The sequence below is a fragment of the Hevea brasiliensis genome, chromosome 6 (genome assembly GCF_030052815.1).
Source record: "Hevea brasiliensis isolate MT/VB/25A 57/8 chromosome 6, ASM3005281v1, whole genome shotgun sequence".
NCBI lineage: Eukaryota > Viridiplantae > Streptophyta > Magnoliopsida > Malpighiales > Euphorbiaceae > Hevea > Hevea brasiliensis.
Genome location: NC_079498.1, coordinates 5,150,196 through 5,169,524, shown reverse-complemented (window position 1 = coordinate 5,169,524; position 19,329 = coordinate 5,150,196). Strand labels below are relative to the sequence as shown.

The window sequence follows — 19,329 nt, the reverse complement described above, 5'->3', positions numbered from 1 at the left end:
GAGACCCTTAAAAATTTAATCTCAAATTTAAATCTTGAATTTTTAAATCATAAATTAGGCACTTCACTTTTTTTATTTGTGTTATTTTGAAATCATGTTTAATATTAAAAAATTTTAAATTTAAATGAATTTTTTAAAATTATTATTATTTATTTTTATCTATTAATTAAAGTTTTTATACAATAATTAAGTTAACAATTAAATCACTTAAATTATAATAAAATATTTTTTAATTTAATTAAATTATCCTTTATCTCATCTAATTAAGAGGGATATGAGAGCCTCTTCTAAGAGTTTTAGAAATTTGCACAAATAATTTTATGTTTAGGAGAGATAAGTGTAAAATTTAAAAAAAAATAATTAATAATATTTAATGTTCTCATAATGATAAATAATTGTGTACAAAATAATTTATAAAAAAGATAAATAAAAATGGACGAAATGAAAATAATTTTCTTAAATAAATTAGGTATGTTAACATTTTTTTATATTTATAGTTCATGAAAATTTCAAGTTGGCTTAAGTGTTAAAAAATTTTAGGACACATTTTTTTAATATTGATTTAATGTATTTAAAATTATTGCTCCTAAAGTGGACAATGTAATCAAATTTTAATAAAAAAAGGAAAAAAACTTATCTTTACAAAATGAACTATTTTATTTGGAGATATTTTTTTTAATATTTATATTACTATTAATTTCAATGATTAAGTTTTTGGTCTATAATGCAAGATATTGAATTTAAATTATAAATTTTTAACTTTGTATAATTTTCAATTAATTTAATTTCTATTGAAATTTAAATTTGAGATATCAGTTTTAGAAAAAACTATAATGCTAAGTTAAAAATTCAATTATTATTTAAAATAAATTTTGAATATAATAAATAGTTCCTCAAGTATAAATAGTAATTATGGATTTTGTTTTTCATAATTATTTGCCTAAAGATAAAAGAATAAGTATGCACAAATTACATAAGCAATTGCTACTTTTTAAAAGTGGAATTTTATCAATAGTGATTCTGAAAAAATAAGTTTGCAAGTATTTATCTGTCACGACCCAACCTATGGGCCGGACCGGCATTAAGACCTGGGCCAGCTTAAAGCTCCTGAGACCCGTAGTAAGTCTAATTATTTCTTAACATAATCTTAAGGCTCATATTAAGCCCAATTTCAAGAAATTAACCGGACAGAGTCCGGCCATAATATGGACCATCAAACGGGGAGTTTTTGACTCACCCGACTTGTAAATATAATAGGGGTGTGCAGTTTTCGGTTTAAACCGAAAAATCGAATCGAACCGATTAATTCGTGTCACGACCCAACCTATGGGCCGGACCGGCACTAGGACCTGGGCCAGCCTAAAGCCCCCGAGGCCCGTAGTAAGCCTTAACTGTTCATTTACCCAATTCTGAGGCCCATTGGGCCCAAATTCAAGAAACCAAGTCCCATAAAATGGACTTTCCAACGGGGAGTTTTTGACTCACCCGACCTGTAAACACAATAAATACTCAATTGGGGAGCTCAGCTCACCCTCCACATACTCATCAACATAAAATAAATGGGAGCTCAGCTCCCTCATCCAATCCATCAAACATACATAACATATTTAAGTTTACAGGTCCAACATGATAAAAATATTACAGACCAAATTCAAATAAATACTGCTAACACATGCGGAAATTCTAGGAGTAATTAAAATTACACAAACATGGATAAACAACCTGCGAAGGATAAAGCGAGTTAACCTGAACAAAATATCCTCCTGTGGCTGTAAAAATTTTTGAAGCAGAGTGAGCGTTCGACTCGGAGTAAAATATCAATCTTAACTATAATCTCTATAACTATCTGAAACTAATGCAACCTGTAGAGTGAAATGCAACATTAACATCATATTCACATCATAGCATCAAAAAGGTAATTTGGAGCACTCACACACCCTGTAACATCATTCATAGTATATGGGAGCTGATCCCCTATACAGCTCTCTTAAATACAATCAGTGCCAAGAACTCATTTCGGACTTCCACTTAAATACCAAATCGGGTCCAAGAACTCAAGCCGTGTCTACCAAGGACCGGTCCCAGAACTCAAGCCGTGTCTACCCGTCCTATCCATAGTCCACACCACATCACACGCACGCCAACGCACTCCAAATTACCACAACAACACTCATGGCACATTTATCTATGCAAAATAATTAGTGCCTAGAGTTTAAGTACATAAATATATTCATATAAGTTATGCATGGGCATGCTTGAACATATAATAATATCGAAATTACGATTAAAATTAATATTCTACTCACGGACTTGATCATGGCGGTGGGCGGAGGAAGAAAGGTCACGACAATTATATTACAATTATTTAATACAAATGACCCAATACAAATCAAGAAAAGACCCAATACGTCCTAAGTCGTGCAAAAATCCGGCGAGTCTCCCTATACCTAGGACCTACCCAACTGCTCGCAAAAGGGCTCAAAACACACTTCTATATCCACAATCCATATATCCACAACTCAATCACATCACACCCTCCCGATCAATCATTCATCACAACATGTAAAATTTCAATTTAGTCCTTATAATTGATCATTTTTGCAAAAAGCGCTCAAATAAGCTCTAAAAATTATAAAACTTTGCCCATGGTCCTTAGAAATATTACTAAGCTATTGCAAAAAGAATCGTAATTTTCTAAGCTACCACTTAATATTTTATGGATTTTTAATCCTATTTAAGCACTAGAAAATTACGAAAAAGCAAGGTTCGGGTTTACCTTTGCCGATTCCGACTTGGATGCCCGACAATGGTGGGGTAGCCAAAATCTCGATCCAATTCGGAGACTTTTCCAATTCTCCGGACAAAATTTCCGCGAATTGAGGATACCTACGAAGCCTAATAATAATATATAAAAATCGGTGTTACATTCTTCCCCTTATAGAAAATTCGTCCTCGAATTTTACACAAGCAATAAAGTACATGATTACACATTGAACATATAAGGGTACTTGCTACACATGTCCGTTCGACTCCAGTGCACTCTTCCACTCCTCCACAAAACCTTAACCATAAGGATCTGTTTTGATCTTAGTGTCTCACTTGGTAGTCCACTATGGCTAGTTGCTCCTCAAATGTCAAGTTCTCCTTTAGTTCTATTACATCGTAGTACATGAGAAGAATCGAATGTATTTCTGAGCATAGAGATGTGAAACACGGGATGAGCGTGAGAAAGGTTGGGTGGTAGCTCCAATCCAACTCTATCGGTAACCTCAAAGGTCCAATATACCGAGGTACCAACTTGCCCTTCTTTCCAAATCTCATGACTCCCTTCATTGGAGAAATCTTGAGAATACATAGCAAACTCCACATCCCTCCGTCTGGGTGCATAACTCTGCCTTGAGTCCTTCCTCGATTAAAGGAACTATCTCTCAAGTGTCACTAGGTCTACATCATGCACCTTCGCTTCCCCATTTCGTCCAACACAGAGAGACCTACACTTTCTTCCATATAATGCCTCATAGGGTGCCATCCCTATCTTTGGAGTGGTTGTTGTTGTAGGCAAACTCCACCAAAGCTAGCTGCTCATCCAATTGACCTCCAAAATCCAAGACACTCATGCGAAGCATGTCTTCCAGTGTTTGGATTGTCCTTTCAGACTGTCCGTCTGTCTGAGGGTGGAAAGCCGTACTAAAGTTCAAGCAGGTGCCAAGTGCCTCCTGCAACTTTCTCCAAAACCGAGAAGTGAATCAGGCCCTCTGTGGATATTATGGAAGCTGGAACTCCATGCAATCGACTATTTCTTGAATGTAGAGTCAATATGTAGTTTTCACAAGAAGTGAGCTGATTTGGTCTAGCGTTCTACAATTACCCATATCAAATCATATCCTCGCATGGTACGAGGCAACCCAGTCACAAAAGCCATAGTGATCAGTTCCCACTTCCATTCTGGGATAGGGAACTCTTGCAACTTCCCTGACGGTCTCTGGTGTTCAAACTTCACCTTCGACAAGTCAAGCACTTGGACACAAAGTCGCTATGTCTCTCTTCATGCCATTCCACCAATAGCTATCTTTCACATCATGGTACATCTTGGTGGAATCGGGTGGACAGTGTAGTGTGCCTCTCGCATGATTTCATTCCCGAGGTTGTCCACATCGGGCACACATATCCTAGAACCTTGCACTAGGCGCCATCATTGGCAAATCCGAACTCACCACCTTCACCTTCTTTGCTCTTTCTATGATCTTCATCAATTGTTGGTCTCGAAACTCTAACTCTGTTGCCTCACCAAAAATGAGCCAACAATACCCCTCATCTGAAAGATCTAGGATTAAACCTTGATCCATCAACTCATGTACCTCCTGAATCAACGGCTTCTTCTCTAAATGTGCGAAGATTTTTACGCTTAAAGCATCTGCTACTATATTGGCCTTCCCGGTGAGTGCTGGATGGGGCAATCATAGTCTTCAGCTCCATCCATCTCCTCTGTCTCAAGTTTAAATCCCTCTGTTGGAAGATGTACTTTAAACTCTTATAGTCGGTGTATATCTCGCACACTTCACCATACGGTAGTGTCTCCAGTTTTTAGTGCAAAGACTACCCATTTCCAAATCATGGGTGGGATAGTTACGCTCATGCCTCTTGGTGCCTTGAAGCATAAGCCACTACTTTTCCATTCCGCATCAAAACACACCCTAGGCCAACTCAAGGCGTCACGACACGGTGTATCCTTCACCGCTCATAGGTAGTGTTAACACGGTTAGACACTCCTTATCCTCATCATTATAACGACTCTATCGAGCTCTCTTCCCGTCCTTTGGATCTTATCAACTTCCCTTTTCCTATTTTTGGTATTGTTGGTATCTTTTCAACACTTATTCCTTAATTTTAGTCCTATCTCATCCTTACACCTTTTCCTTCAAAGATGTCTATCCCATCATCAACTTTAACTTTCTTTTTATTTCTTAGTCTTATCTTGATTACTAGTTTCATTACTTGAGAATTCTAACCCTATGATTTACTCCTACCAAACATTCTTCACCTTATGTAACACTTATAATTACCCATAGAGAATTTTTTTGTACCCCCTTTTTCCAACTTAACTATCAAAACATTATCATTCCCTACCTTAGTAGGAAATTGCTTATCTGGATGAATATGAGCCCCATAAACTATAAGTTCCATCCGAACTAACACTACTGTAGGAAATATGTGTCATGCCTTAATTCCAAACAAGATACTTCACGTGTTCATTCTCCTTAATATAATCATATATACGCACTATAGCTTTCTAAACTTCAACCTCAAATTACCCATCAGAAACAAATTCATCTATAGAATCTCAACCATAAATAGAACTTCATACAGCTCATAGTTTAAAACAGTTGCAAGCCTTAGTAGCTAACTCAATTTAACTCCTGTCAGTACTCTGTTACCTTTCATACTTAATACTAGGTATGCACTTACTGTCATTCTCATATCAGGAAATTATGTATGAATTTGTGCCTACTAAACTCTCAATAACTAGGTCTCCTTGACTCAGTTTTTGTTCCTTATATAACCTTCTAGAACCAAAAGCACAAGCTAAACTTGAAAAGAAAGAAAATATCCTCTTATATTCAACTACACCCGATTGTCATATTATAACGTTTCACCTAAGTTTCTTGGTCTTTATCTCCAAATTTCATCATCTCTTAGAACAATTATGCTCTACCTATAAGTTATCATCTGCATAAACCCTTTACCGTACCATTTTCCTTCTTGACATAATATTTTATAATTTATTAACTTTACTTATACTCGACCTATGATTCATATCTATCATCGTTTTTATTGTGCCCTTAACTTTTGTTGATTCCTGAAAGATTTCTCTCACTAATAAATTCTTCCAACACTAATTCCACCCTTATCTAGGGTCATTAATTTGATCCCTTAGACGACTTTTATTCAACTTACTTACTAACTTCTCTTTCTCTACCTATTTAGGTAGTCCAATACCATCGCACACCTTCTAACATTTACTCATTATTATTGTATTCCATACCTCCATCACTTTTCTCACTAATGTGATCCCATTTTGGGTTTTCCATCCTTGTCATTCTCCTTGCCAAGAATAACACTTAGCCTATCCTATATCTTAACTTTGTTCCTTTTATTATGCGCTCTTTAGGTTGTCCTTTCATTTATTTCATTTGTCTTACTCAAAATAGAACTTGACTATTCTATCCCTGGTTCCATTCTTCTTCCTAACATAATACTTGCTAACTATATCTTTTAGAGTCTCTATCGCGTTATCATATGTCTTGGTCCTTTGACCACTCTAGCTAGTACTTCCACTAGCATTTAGATTATATTGCATCTGCAATCAATTGCCCAAACTTTCATTCTGCACTTTCTTTATCCATTGGCCTTCTGTGATTTATCTTCGCTAATTTATTACTCTTAACACTATTATAATTAGATTATACTATTGTTTTGAATAATTTGAAATTAGAAAGGAACTCAATTACATACTTTTATTGTATGATCTCTATTCTTATCCTTTAACTTACATAATACCCTTACTACCTCGAGAACCGATTCTGAATTTTATTTATTATTATTTTTATTATTATTATTATTATTATTTTCCATGTTTACTCAATTCCAAAACTTAAGATTTCGCACCCAAACCCGTCATCCAATTCAAAGGATTTACATCCATCGTGATCGATTATATATGATTCCTATAATGGAACTTGTATCCTCTCCGGGATATCCGAGCCAACTACTCTCTACCACACTCTACGGTCCATCCGGGATACTATTCCATAAGTCATTATTATCATTAATAACCTTCGATCCATTAAAGATAGGACTATATCCTAACTAACAAAGGTACTACATCTACCACCTTGCGGCAACCATGTCAAGTTAATGACTCTTTTATCATATCATAGCTCTATAAATCATCAATTCATAGTTTCGACCTTCTCTAGGTAGTAGAGTTGTACTTTATTCCATCTTGATACACACAAGGTATACTATTCTCACTCTATAAGTGTCACCTTTACTTTGCAACTAGTCCAAACCTGCAGTCCGATGGCAACTCTTGATGAAACTCTAGCTCATCTTTGGGATAACTGAGTCACGACTCTAGTTATCACCCAACCGTGACCTTTCAATATTCTAACTCTAAACTCTTAGCCAGAGTTCCCAACTCCTCTGCAAATATAGAACTGCATAAGTACCAAAAGCGAAGCCATCTCAAACACCCTCATCATGGAGCACCACGGGGATGCACGCAGCTCTACACAATAATCTCATGTGAGCGGACATCGAGAATATTGTATAGTTACTACGATACGTCCCGACAAACTAGGTCTCCTAATTTCTTATCTCTCCGAATCTTCTATTATCACAAACTTATTCTAAGGTCATCTGGTATCCTCATCCTTATCTAGGCAACTGTACTTTTAAGACTCACTTTTATGTACTCGTGTCTTACGAAATGGGCACACAATTTAAACCCATCTTGACAAAATATAACATTTCTTGGAGTATCCTCATGATAGATCTCACATGTCTACTAACTCTATTTCACATTTCTGTACTCCACGAAAATCAAGACACTAAGAGGTAATCTTATATTTCCAGGTATAACGTAGAATCTAGAAACAAAGAATTACAGAAAAGACATCCTATACTCCGCATGTGACTCCTAGTAGACTCTTCCCAACACTTAGATAATTTTTCCTATGAATCGAGCCTAAGCTCGATACCACATTTGTCATGACCCAACCTATGGGCCTAGGACCTAAAGCCCCGAGGCCCGTAGTAAGCCTTAATGTTCATTTACCCACGAGGCCCATTGGGCCCAAATTCAAGAAACCAAGCGGACAGAGTCCGCCATAAAATGGACTTTCCAACGGGAGTTTTGACTCACCCGACCTGTAAACACAATAAATACTCAATTGGGGAGCTCAGCTCACCCTCCACATACTCATCAACATAAAATAAATGGGAGCTCAGCTCCCTCATCCAATCCATCAAACATACATAACATATTTAAGTTTACAGGTCCAACATGATAAAAATATTACAGACCAAATTCAAATAAATACTGCTAACACATGCGGAAATTCTAGGAGTAATTAAAATTACACAAACATGGATAAACAACCTGCGAAGGATAAAAGCAGGTTAACCCAGAACAAAATATCCTCCTGTGGCCTGTAAAAATTTTTGAACAGGAGTGAGCGTTCGACTCAGAGAGTAAAATATCAATCTTAACTATAATCTCTATAACTATCTGAAACTAATGCAACCTGTAGAGTGAAATGCAACATTAACATCATATTCACATCATAGCATCAAAAAGGTAATTTGGAGCACTCACACACCCTGTAACATCATTCATAGTATATGGGAGCTGATCCCCTATCTGACTCTCTTAAATCCAACTGTGCCAAGAACTCATTGACTTCCAATTAAATACCAAATCGGGGTCCCATCTAAGAACTCAAGCCGTGTATACCCCGAAGGACCGGGTCCCAGCTAAGAACTCAAGCCGTGTCTACCCGTGCTATCCATAGTCCACACCACATCACACGCACGCCAACGCACGCACACTGCTCCAAATTACCACAACAACACTCATGGCACATTAACAGTTATCAATGCAACATAATTCGTGCCTAGAGTTTAACTACATAAATATATGCATATAAGTGATGCATGGGCATGCTTGAACATATAATAATATCGAAATTACGATTAAAATTAATATTCTACTCACAGACTTGATCAGGCGGAGGAAGAAACACGACAATTATATTACAATTATTTAATACAAATGACCCAATACAAATCAAGAAAAGACCCAATACGCCCTAAGTCGTGCCAAAATCCAGTCTCCCCTATACCTAGGACCTACCCAACACTTTAAAGGGCTCAAAACACACTTCTATATCCACAATCCATATATCCACAACTCAATCACATCACACAGCCCCTCCTGGGAATCAATCATTCATCACAACATGTAAAATTTCAATTTAGTCCTTATAATTGATCATTTTTGCAAAAACTGCTCAAATAAGCTCTAAAAATTATAAAACTTTGCCCCGCGGTCCTTAGAAATATTACTAAGCTATTGCAAAAAGAATCGTAATTTTTTAAGCTACCACGAATATTTTATGGATTTTTAATCCTATTTAAGCACTAGAAAATTACGAAAAAGCAAGGTTCGGGTTTACCTTTGCCGATTCCGACTTGAGATGCCCGACAATGGTGGGGTAGCCAAAATCTCGATCCAATTCGAGACTTTTCCAATTCACGAATCCGGACAACCGCCGATTTCCGCGAATTGAGGATACCTACACGAAGCCTAATAATAATATATAAAAAATCAGGGGTGTTACAATTCGGTTCAATCGGTTTAGTTTTAAAATTTAATCGGTTCGGTTCGGTTTATAATTTTGATAATTTCGGTTAATCGGTTCGGTTCGGTTATTTTCATAAAAAAATCAAAAAACCGAACCGAACCGAAATTATTAATATATATAGGAAATCAAAAAAAAATCTAATCAAATTGAATCGAACCGAACCTAAAGATTTTTTAGTTTTGATTTCTAATTTTTTTTTGTTTTTATGTTTTTATTATTTAGATTTAATGTTTAAAATATGAAATTTTATAAATTTCGGTTTGATCGGTTTAAAACCGAACCGAACAGAAATTTATCGGTTCGATTCGGTTCGATTTTCTCTTATCAATCGGTTCGGTTCGATTTTTAAAATTTTCGATTTTCGGTTTTCGGTTTTATCGGTTCGGTTCGGTTCGGTTCGGTTCGGTTCGGAACCGAACCGACCGTTTGCACACCCCTAAAATACAATATATAACAATTTGGAAAGCTCAGCTCACCCTCCACATACTCATCATGTCATAAAATCAAATGGGAGCTCAGCTCCCTCATTCAATCCAATCATACATGCATTTAATAGATTTACAAATATAACATGACATTATATTACATACCCAAATTAAATAAAATACTTCTAACACATACAGAGTTGTAGAATTTAGTAAAATTATACAAAACATAACAGACATTACTAAACAACCTACGAATGAGAGAGGCAGGTTAGAATTCAATAAAGGACCTCCTGTATCCTGGAAAAATAGGTGAACAGGAATGAGCGTTCAACTAAAAGAGTAAAATACCGATTTTAAGTACAATTTCTATAGCTATCGAAAGCTAATGTATCCTAAAGAGTGGAATGCAACACCTTCATAGTTTTCATACACAAATCTCATCATAAACAACAAAAAGATAATTTGGAGCACTCACACACCCATATAATATTCAAACAATACATATATGGGAGCTGATCCTCTATACAGCTGTCTTAATCCAACCTCTGCCAATGAGTATATCTCAAGTCGAACTTTTGCTTAATAGACTAAATGCGAGGGCCAGCGAGATCATCTCGAGCCGTGCCTACCTTGACTTATCCATAAAAGGATCGAATCCTAGCGAGTCAAGCTCCAACTGCGTCTACTCATCTGTCCATATCCAATATCACACACCACACGCACGCCAATATACACACACTGCTCTAAATTATCATAAAATAATATCTATAGCATTTCATTAATTAATAATGCAATATAAAATGTGCCTAGTATTTAACTACATAGATCTATATTTATAAGTGATGCATGGGTATGCCTGAACATATAATAATATTGAAATTATAATTAAAATCAATATTTTACTCACAGATGTAAACCGAGGTCGATATGGTAGCTGGACAGAGGAGGAAGGCTGTCCCGGTTCACCTGACAATTATATTATATTTATTTAATATAATTGACTCAATATAAATTAAAAAGAACTAAAGACACCCTAAGTTGTATCGAAAATCCTACAGAATTCTCCCAATACCTATGACTTACCCAACCTGCAAAATGACTCAAAAATACACATCTATATCCACAAGTCACATAACTCAATCACATTACATGGCCCCTCATGGGCTCATCTAAACAGTCAACAACTACAATTTAGTCTTTACAACTAACACTTTTTGCAAAAACTATCAAAATAAGCTCTAAAAATTCTAAAATTTTGCCTCGCGGTCCTTAGCAATATTACTAAGCTAATACAAAAGGAATTATAATTTTCTAACTACCCACGAATATTATATGAAATTTTATTCTAAACCCAGCACTATAAAATTGAAGAAAGTTGGAGTTCGGGTTTACCTATGCCAATTCTGACCCTTGGAACTCGTTCGAGACGTCTGAAAATGGTGGGGTAGCCTATAACTTTAACCTGGTTCCGAAGTGATTTCAGCAGCTTATCTGCTCAGCCCGAAATTATAAATCCGAGCGATGGTCAAATTGCCATTAAATAAAAGTACCTATGCAAAGCCAACAACACCAGGATTTAGACTAAAATATTTATATTTACATATAAAATAATTATTTAAAAATTAGGAGTTTTACATTATCATTTAAATGTAATAAAAAAATTAAAAAATAATATCATAATTGAAATCTTCTGAGTAGTGAACACATTGGGCTAATACCTTTAAAATGGGATCATTGTGAAATTTGTTTTACTAAATTAATAATATTTTAACTGTCATTATTGATCATGTGTTTTATTAAATTAATTGTTAATTATTTACATTTTCTTTAATTTTGTTAAGAAATTCAATTCACATTGATTAAATTCATTAACTAATAAAATAATTTAAATTTTTTCATACTTTATCAATTTTAGTTAATCCTTTTTAATTTTTATCAATTTATTCATTAATTTTATTTTTCAATTTAATTTTGATAAACTTATTATTGACAAAAAAAATTAAAAATTAAATAATATCTAATATTGTTTTTTTATTTTTTTAAATCTCTATTACTACTTATTGTTTTAATTTATATCATTGTTTTAAATTTAGAGTCTAACTAATGAAATAACTCAACAATTTAAATGTAACTAAACTGTAAAAGCACTAAACAGTCGAACTAATATTAAAATTTATTGACAAATGAAAAATTTAACTAAAAGACTAAATAATTAAATGAAAATAAAATACAATAACTAAATAATTTACTTTTCAAAATATAAGAATCAAATAATAACTTCGTTAAAATATATACACAACTCTTTATCCCAATAATTTAGAGCAGGTTATATGAATTCTCTTTCTCTATTCTAAACGATTTTAAATTAAATCATCCGAAATGTGTTCATTAAAATATATAAATTAAATAATAATTTTTTCCATAATAAATAAGTGCATTAATGGAAGTCAACCAATAAATCAAACAATAGCAATATAAGGGATAAAAAAATATACTTTGCTTTGATAACCTAACACGAGATAGAGGAATGTTATCTACCATCTTTAACTACAGTAACTTTTAATACTTGCCATATTATTAGTTTGTATTATTTATTTTCATAAATTATTAATGATGAATGGATGTATGAATAAGTAATAGAGAGCGAAAAAAAGAACTTTGTCTATTGGTGATAAATAAGAGAGAGAAATAAGAGAAAATTTTAAAAATAAATAATATAGACTAATAATATGATAAGTATTAAAAGTGACTGATATTGAAGACGATAATTAACATTCATATCAAACACAATGATTTACATTAGTTTGGCACTCAAAGCCTACATAGCCTACATTCACTTCTAAAACATTCCATTTAAGAGTTCTTTTTCATTATAAATTCTTTTATTAAGAGTTAAATCCGTTAATTGTAATCACAATATTCTTTTTTTCTTATGCATTCTTGATAAACTAGTTTATATATATAGATATTGAAATGAGGGTTAATTTGCTCCCTGTACTCATTGGGGAGATTCAATTTAGATCATTTTTAACTTTTGATCTAATTTAACCCATAAATTTTGATTTATGCTCAAATTAGCTCAATTGATTAATATGTGCTATTTTTTAATATTTAATTATTTTTTTAATATTAAAATATTATTTTTATATTGTATAATTATTTAAATAAAAAATAAAAATATTATTTTTATTTTTCAATATTATTAATTAAACTAAAAATATAAAAAATATAAATTAAAATTTTAATTAATTTTAATTATTTAAATGAAAAAAAATGATTTTTGTATTTCATGCTTTTAATTTAAAATTAGAAAATTATAATTAAATAAAACTAAAAATATAAAATATTATTTTTTTCCATATTATTAATTAATATAAAAAAAGTAAAATATAAAAATAACTCATTATAGTTAATTAATTAAGATTAAAAATAATTAATTAAGCAATTAATATTAAAAAATAATTAACTTTAAAAGTATTTAAAAAATTAAAAAAAAAATACAACTCACTCACCAGTGAATTGCATATTTCTCAAAATTGAGCTAAATTGAAAATAAACTGAAACTTCTTAATTAAATTGAACCAAAAGTTAAAATTGGGCTAAATTAAACATCCCTAATAAATACAGGGAGGAAATTGAACTTTATTCCTATAGATATAAGAGGATTTGTTTAGGAAGTGAAAAACCCTTTTAACATCTATTCAATTGTAAAGAATTTTCCATATGAAAACACAAAGAGAAAAGGCTAATCTTTCAAAGAAAAAAAGTAAATTTTCTCTTTCGTTTAAGAATTTTTTAACCTTTAATTAAAATGTATAATAGAGATAAGAGAAAATTTATTAATGAATGTTGTTCCACGTTAATTTGAGACGAGATATTTGAGTTATATATATGATTCGGATAAATCTCTCCCCTGAATTAACTTTTAAAGTGAAGTTTAAGCTCAATCTATTTTCTCCATAATGAATATCAACATATAAATTTTTCAAAGATAAAAAGGCATTCAAAAGTATATATAGTGAAAAATTATGCTTTAAATTACTTGTTTTCATCACTTTGACCAAAGAAATATAATGGCTTATATAAAGAGTCTACTAAACAATCATATAAAATGTATTAAGAACAAATAATTTTATTAATTTAATCTATATTTATTTCATAAATGTGTAAAATTTTTTATATTTGTTGTGTCATAAAAATAAAAATTTTAAGATTTATTTTGTTTGATTGTTAAAATTGATTGGGAGAAATTTAATTGTATTGAATCTAAGATTTGACCATGGTTTGGATTTTGTTGGGATGAAATAAAAGTGTTTACATGAACTGCTTTGATTGCTAAAAGCGAAATTATGAATCGAATTGAATTAATTTATTTTAATTTGATTTGTCTCGATTAATTTTTAATTTAATTCAATTTAATTTGATTTTTCATAATATGCTATATGATATTTATTTTTTCAACTTTTTAATTTCGATTTGATTAACAATTAACTGACTGATTTTTATGTGATTGTGTTGGGTTTGGTTTGAACCGACGGTAAATTCATAATTTTCACTTACCATTTGGTAAACTTACCATTTGAAATTTAATTATTAACGGAAATATTAAAAATACAAAAATGAACCATTAATGATAGCAAAGTAGAGAGAAATTAAACAGTAATTCTTTGTAAACGACGTCGTTTGGAAGAATTGATTTGGATTGGCGAACTCCAGAGTGCCCTTGGACCTGATTTTGAGTACAGGCGAAAGAGTAGCGGGAGATAGAAATGGCTTCGGTGAAGACGATGATGACGATAAAAGCAACAGCCATGAAAGCTATCGGTGGGCCATCCTCATCGTTTCTCTTCAATCTCAGGCCGGCCCACATTCCTCGGGCTCAAGCCCAAATCATCAGGGCATTCTCCGCCCTCTTATCGCCGCCGTCCAAGGCCATCGTCTACGATCAGCACGGGAACCCGGACTCGGTCACCAGGTCCCAGCACACTCCGAAATAACACGTACTTATGCCCTTGCTATGTATGCCTATACTTATTATGTATGCCTATAAAGTTAATTTTTTTGGTACAGAGTAGTAGAGATACCACCAGTGGAAATGAAAGCTAACGATGTGTGCGTTAAAATGCTGGCTGCTCCTATTAATCCCTCTGATATCAATCGAATAGAAGGTCAGGTTTGTTTAAATTGTGTTTAATTTTCAAAATTAGTAATGCGTTTGAAGTGATTTTGTGTTCTTTTGCTTTGATCTTAATTGGGTTAATGATGTTTGGGTTATAGGAGTGTATCCTGTGAGGCCTCCAGTGCCTGCAGTTGGAGGATATGAGGGTGTAGGGGAGGTGCATTCTGTAGGCTCTGCAGTTAAGGATCTTTCGCCTGGTGATCTGGTCATTCCATCTCCACCATCTTTTGGTACGTGCCCTTTTGCTTACTTTGATTATTGCAGTGATCATCTCTTCTGTTTTTCTCTTTACATGGCATTACTGCTTGAGTAAGATAATGCTGAAAAAAGGGATAAGTTAAATTATCATGAATGAAATTAACCCCTTTAGAGAATAACTTTCATAATGATTAATACAAGTTGGTTCAAAGTCTTTATCTTGATGCAGACAAACTCGCAAAGAGAATAAGTTTGCAGGTTTATTGACATTTCTAGATGGTAAATTGTAACTGAAACACATTTTCTTACTGAATACTGAACAGCATTTGCAGATGGGAATTTGAATCAAACCTCACATTCTTTTTCTTTCCTTGATTTTATTGGATGATAGTGAATCTTTTTTGTTCTCTAGGAACATGGCAGACTTACATTGTACAAGATCAGAATGTCTGGCACAAAATCAATAAAGATTCACCCATGGAATATGCAGCCACAATCACTGTTAATCCTTTGACTGCTTTAAGAATGCTTGAAGACTTCACTACTCTAAATTCAGGTATTGCTGCATCTAAATTCTGACACTTGACTTTTTTTTTTTTTTTTTTCTGATAATGGTGTGTGCTTGCAGGAGATTCTATCGTGCAAAATGGGGCTACAAGTATTGTAGGACAGTGTGTCATCCAGATTGCAAAATTTCGTGGCATCCATAGCATTAATATTTTAAGGGACAGGTACTGTTTGAACTTTTGATTTGAACAATATATAAGCTAACATGCATCTGACTTTAAATTTCGATTTCTATGATTGGCTCAAAATTTGCTGATGCATGTTTGCTTTGCTTTGCTTTTATATTCATGTCTTACTGAAACTTGCTGCATGAAGGATGAACAATAAAAAAGTAGTTTAGATCTCTTAAGTGAATATTTGTTTTTTCATATTGAGTTATTGACCAAGTGCAATTTAATTCTCAGTGTAATAAAAGGCAATAGTTGCCCTCAAGGCATTACTCGACACAATGTAAAATTAATTTTAAACTAGTTGGGGTCTACCATATGGATTATTTTTCCTCATTTCACAGAACTACATTTCAGAAAGTTTTAAGGTCACAGTTCAATTAGTCTATGGTTGCATTTTTAGAAAGATTTGATGCCACTAAATCCGTTTCACTACTTTATGTCATCTTAGGTTTTCCCCTTGCTTTCTCGTTACCTATGACTTTAATGTGCGCAATTTTTTTGCACTAGTGCATTTGCTGATCAACTACGTACTTGTCAAAACCATATCAACCTCCCTTCTCTCAATGTCCACCTTCTTATGACCACATTTATTCATCATCAAGTCCATTCTTATATTTCTTTATATCCATCTTACCCTTTGTTTGGGAAGGAGTTTTTTAAAGTAATTGAAGGTTTTTTAAGGTTTAAAAACCTTTAACTTTTGTTTGGGAGGATAGAAGGTTTTTTGGTGGGTTAGGGAGGTTTTCGCTTTAAAACTTTCAAATACTTTAAAAAAACCTTCATTTCCTCCCAAACACTAAAAAATTATAAATCTCTACAAACCATGAAAAACCTTACTTTAAAAAACTTTACTTTATAAAACCTTACTATACTATATCTCCTCCCAAACAGAGGGTTAGCATCCTCATCTCTGCCACATTAATTTTGTATGCATAAATCTTCATAACCTTCAAGACACTTTATCATTTCATTATATTGTTTTGGAAATTTAAGCTTAGACTTGTTTTAAATGTTAGGGTTTACTTTCAATCAGCCTTTCAAGTTATATGGCTAACTCTAGGGTTGCATGAGTATGAACTCTCGTAGAAAATTTTTCTTGATTTCCTTTTGGAAAGCGAAGTTTTGATGGAAGATCATATTTGCTTGTGCCTTGTCACATTTCCAACTATGTCCATTGGAGCATTGACGATCAGCTAAAAAAAAATTAATAGATAGAAGGAACATTCTAACTGATTGTGAAAAAAAAAAAAAGTGTCTTCACAGTGATTTATGCATCAGCATATAATTAAGTAGTAACATTAAATGTTAAGCATGCTGCAAGAGGGGAGATTCTGTATGATTAAGCACACTGCAAGTTTCTAAACATGGAAGGATATTCGTAGCCTTGTATTGTGTCTGAAGGTTCTTTATTTTTTGAACCTATTTTGCTGGCAGAAATGCAAGCCACCTCTTTATTATTATTATTATTATTATTATTATTATTATTATGACTGTAGCACACTTTCCCTTGTTGCCTTCTGCTTGATTTAGGCCCGGGTCAGATGAAGCAAGGGAAATGTTAAAAAAACTAGGTGCTGATGAAGTGTTTACTGAGAGCCAACTGGAAGTGAAAAATGTCAAGGGTCTCCTGGTATTGTCAGCTATGGACTCCTTATGTTTGATATATGATAGTATCTGAAGTAGGAGGTGTTTATTCCTTTCTCACATGGTGTTGTTATTCATTACTAGAATTTTATTAATTCTTAGATTTTTTTGAAATCCATAAGTTTACTGGTTTTCATCTCCTTGGCATGCTAGACTAATATACCAGAACCTTCTTTGGGATTCAACTGTGTTGGTGGCAATTCTGCTTCTTTGGTTCTCAAATTCTTAAGGTGTGACATGCAGTGACAAGTACTTGAGGAATTTTAAAATTCTTTTAGCTAAAGTTGTAATCTCTCTTAGAATACTAATAATTTCTTGTATCCAGGCAGGGAGGAACAATGGTAACGTATGGTGGAATGTCTAAGAAACCTGTAACAGTATCAACATCATCCTTCATTTTTAAGGTAAAGATTAATTCATTTCTTGTCGCAGCGCGTTGATATGGAGGTGGTGGTTATTTAAAATTAGGCCAGCACACCTGTATAAAATTCTTGCATCATGCATTTAAGATGCTTGTGTTCCATGCAAAACAAAATAAGTACCAGCCGAGAAAGTGGTCAAAAGTTGACAAACACAACTGAATTATGGATCGAGTTTTGTTTAGTGATTTATAATGTGAACTAGATAGAAATTGTAGAAGGAACTGACATAATGAATATGAAATTTTGCATCGCTTGTTATTGGTCCCTACTTGATGCCCTTTTCCAACTAGTAGAATTTCTAGAGAATGGTCAAGATGACTTAAATATCTACTTATGCTTGAAGCTGAATCACTTGGAATTACAAGATCTCAATTTTCTTTACCTGTGGAAGGGTTTGGTTTCACTGTGGGTTTGTTGAAACATGAGTGCTTTTATGCCTTAAAAGTGTTATATAACTATAGTCATTAGTATCATATGTCCAATCTGAATTGTGATTCCTTCCAAATTCACAGGTATTTGTTTATAATTACCTGCTTCTGTCCTTAGCCTCTGTTTGTCTGTTTGTTTGTTGGCAGGATCTTTCCTTGAGGGGATTCTGGTTGCAAAAATGGATGACTTCAGAAAAAGCAAAAGATTGTAGAAATATGATAGATTATCTTTTGTGTCTTGCACGAGAAGGGAAGTTGAAATACGAGTATGTTTTCCCTTATTTTGCAAATTCACTCAGCACTGTTTATTTTGGCCTCTATAGAATTATTACTTTCATGTCGGCAACATTTTGTATTTCATTAGTTGAGATGGATGACCCTCTTTGCAGGATGGAGCTGGTTCCGTTCGACAAATTTCACACAGCTTTGGACAAGGCACTTGGAAAACTAGGAAGCCAACCTAAACAAGTTTTAAAATTCTAAATCTCAAGGACCAGAGGAAGGTTGCCAAAATATTCCTGCTTTACGCATGGTTGTTCATTTCATGAACTGTGTGGAAAAAATACAATGTTGTAATTACTAAAAAGCAAAACATTTCAGTTTTCTAGGCAAACTGAACTCTGAAATATTCAAAAGTGAGTTGAGAATAAGCTGTAAACCTTATGCTCTGCTCAATCTTCTCTGTTTTTCTCTTGAATCGGTATTTTGACACAAGGCATAGCCGTATAAGCAACAAAATAAATAGCTGTCAGCCATTATGGGACGTATGGCCATCAAGAAAGACCAGATTGAGGCAGCCGACCGATATTATCTTTTCGTTCAATCTGTCGGTTCAGGTTTACTGATGATCATTAACATGCGAAACTGA

General features: G+C 33.3%; 1 protein-coding gene across 1 annotated transcript; it reads left to right on the top strand.

The window, feature by feature from the left end:
• The first annotated feature begins 14,549 nt into the window (after positions 1–14,549).
• On the top strand, positions 14,550–19,158 carry LOC110654459 (enoyl-[acyl-carrier-protein] reductase, mitochondrial). Its single transcript, XM_058148288.1, has 10 exons — positions 14,550–14,828; positions 14,924–15,021; positions 15,131–15,262; positions 15,643–15,786; positions 15,859–15,961; positions 17,498–17,597; positions 17,765–17,841; positions 17,937–18,015; positions 18,609–18,727; positions 18,851–19,158. Exons 1-10 carry the CDS (start codon positions 14,623–14,625, stop codon positions 18,942–18,944), a joined length of 1,152 nt encoding a protein of 383 aa, XP_058004271.1. The 5' UTR covers positions 14,550–14,622; the 3' UTR covers positions 18,945–19,158.
• Positions 19,159–19,329: the final 171 nt, after the last annotated feature.

Bases quoted from the DNA above. Each gene is read 5' to 3' on its own strand.
- LOC110654459 (XM_058148288.1), top strand. From the start codon at position 14,623: ATGGCTTCGGTGAAGACGATGATGACGATAAAAGCAACAGCCATGAAA. The intron at 14,829-14,923 runs GTCCCAGCACAC...TTTTTGGTACAG, and splicing joins AACCCGGACTCGGTCACCAG to AGTAGTAGAGATACCACCAG. The intron at 15,022-15,130 runs GTCAGGTTTGTT...TTTGGGTTATAG, and splicing joins TGATATCAATCGAATAGAAG to GAGTGTATCCTGTGAGGCCT.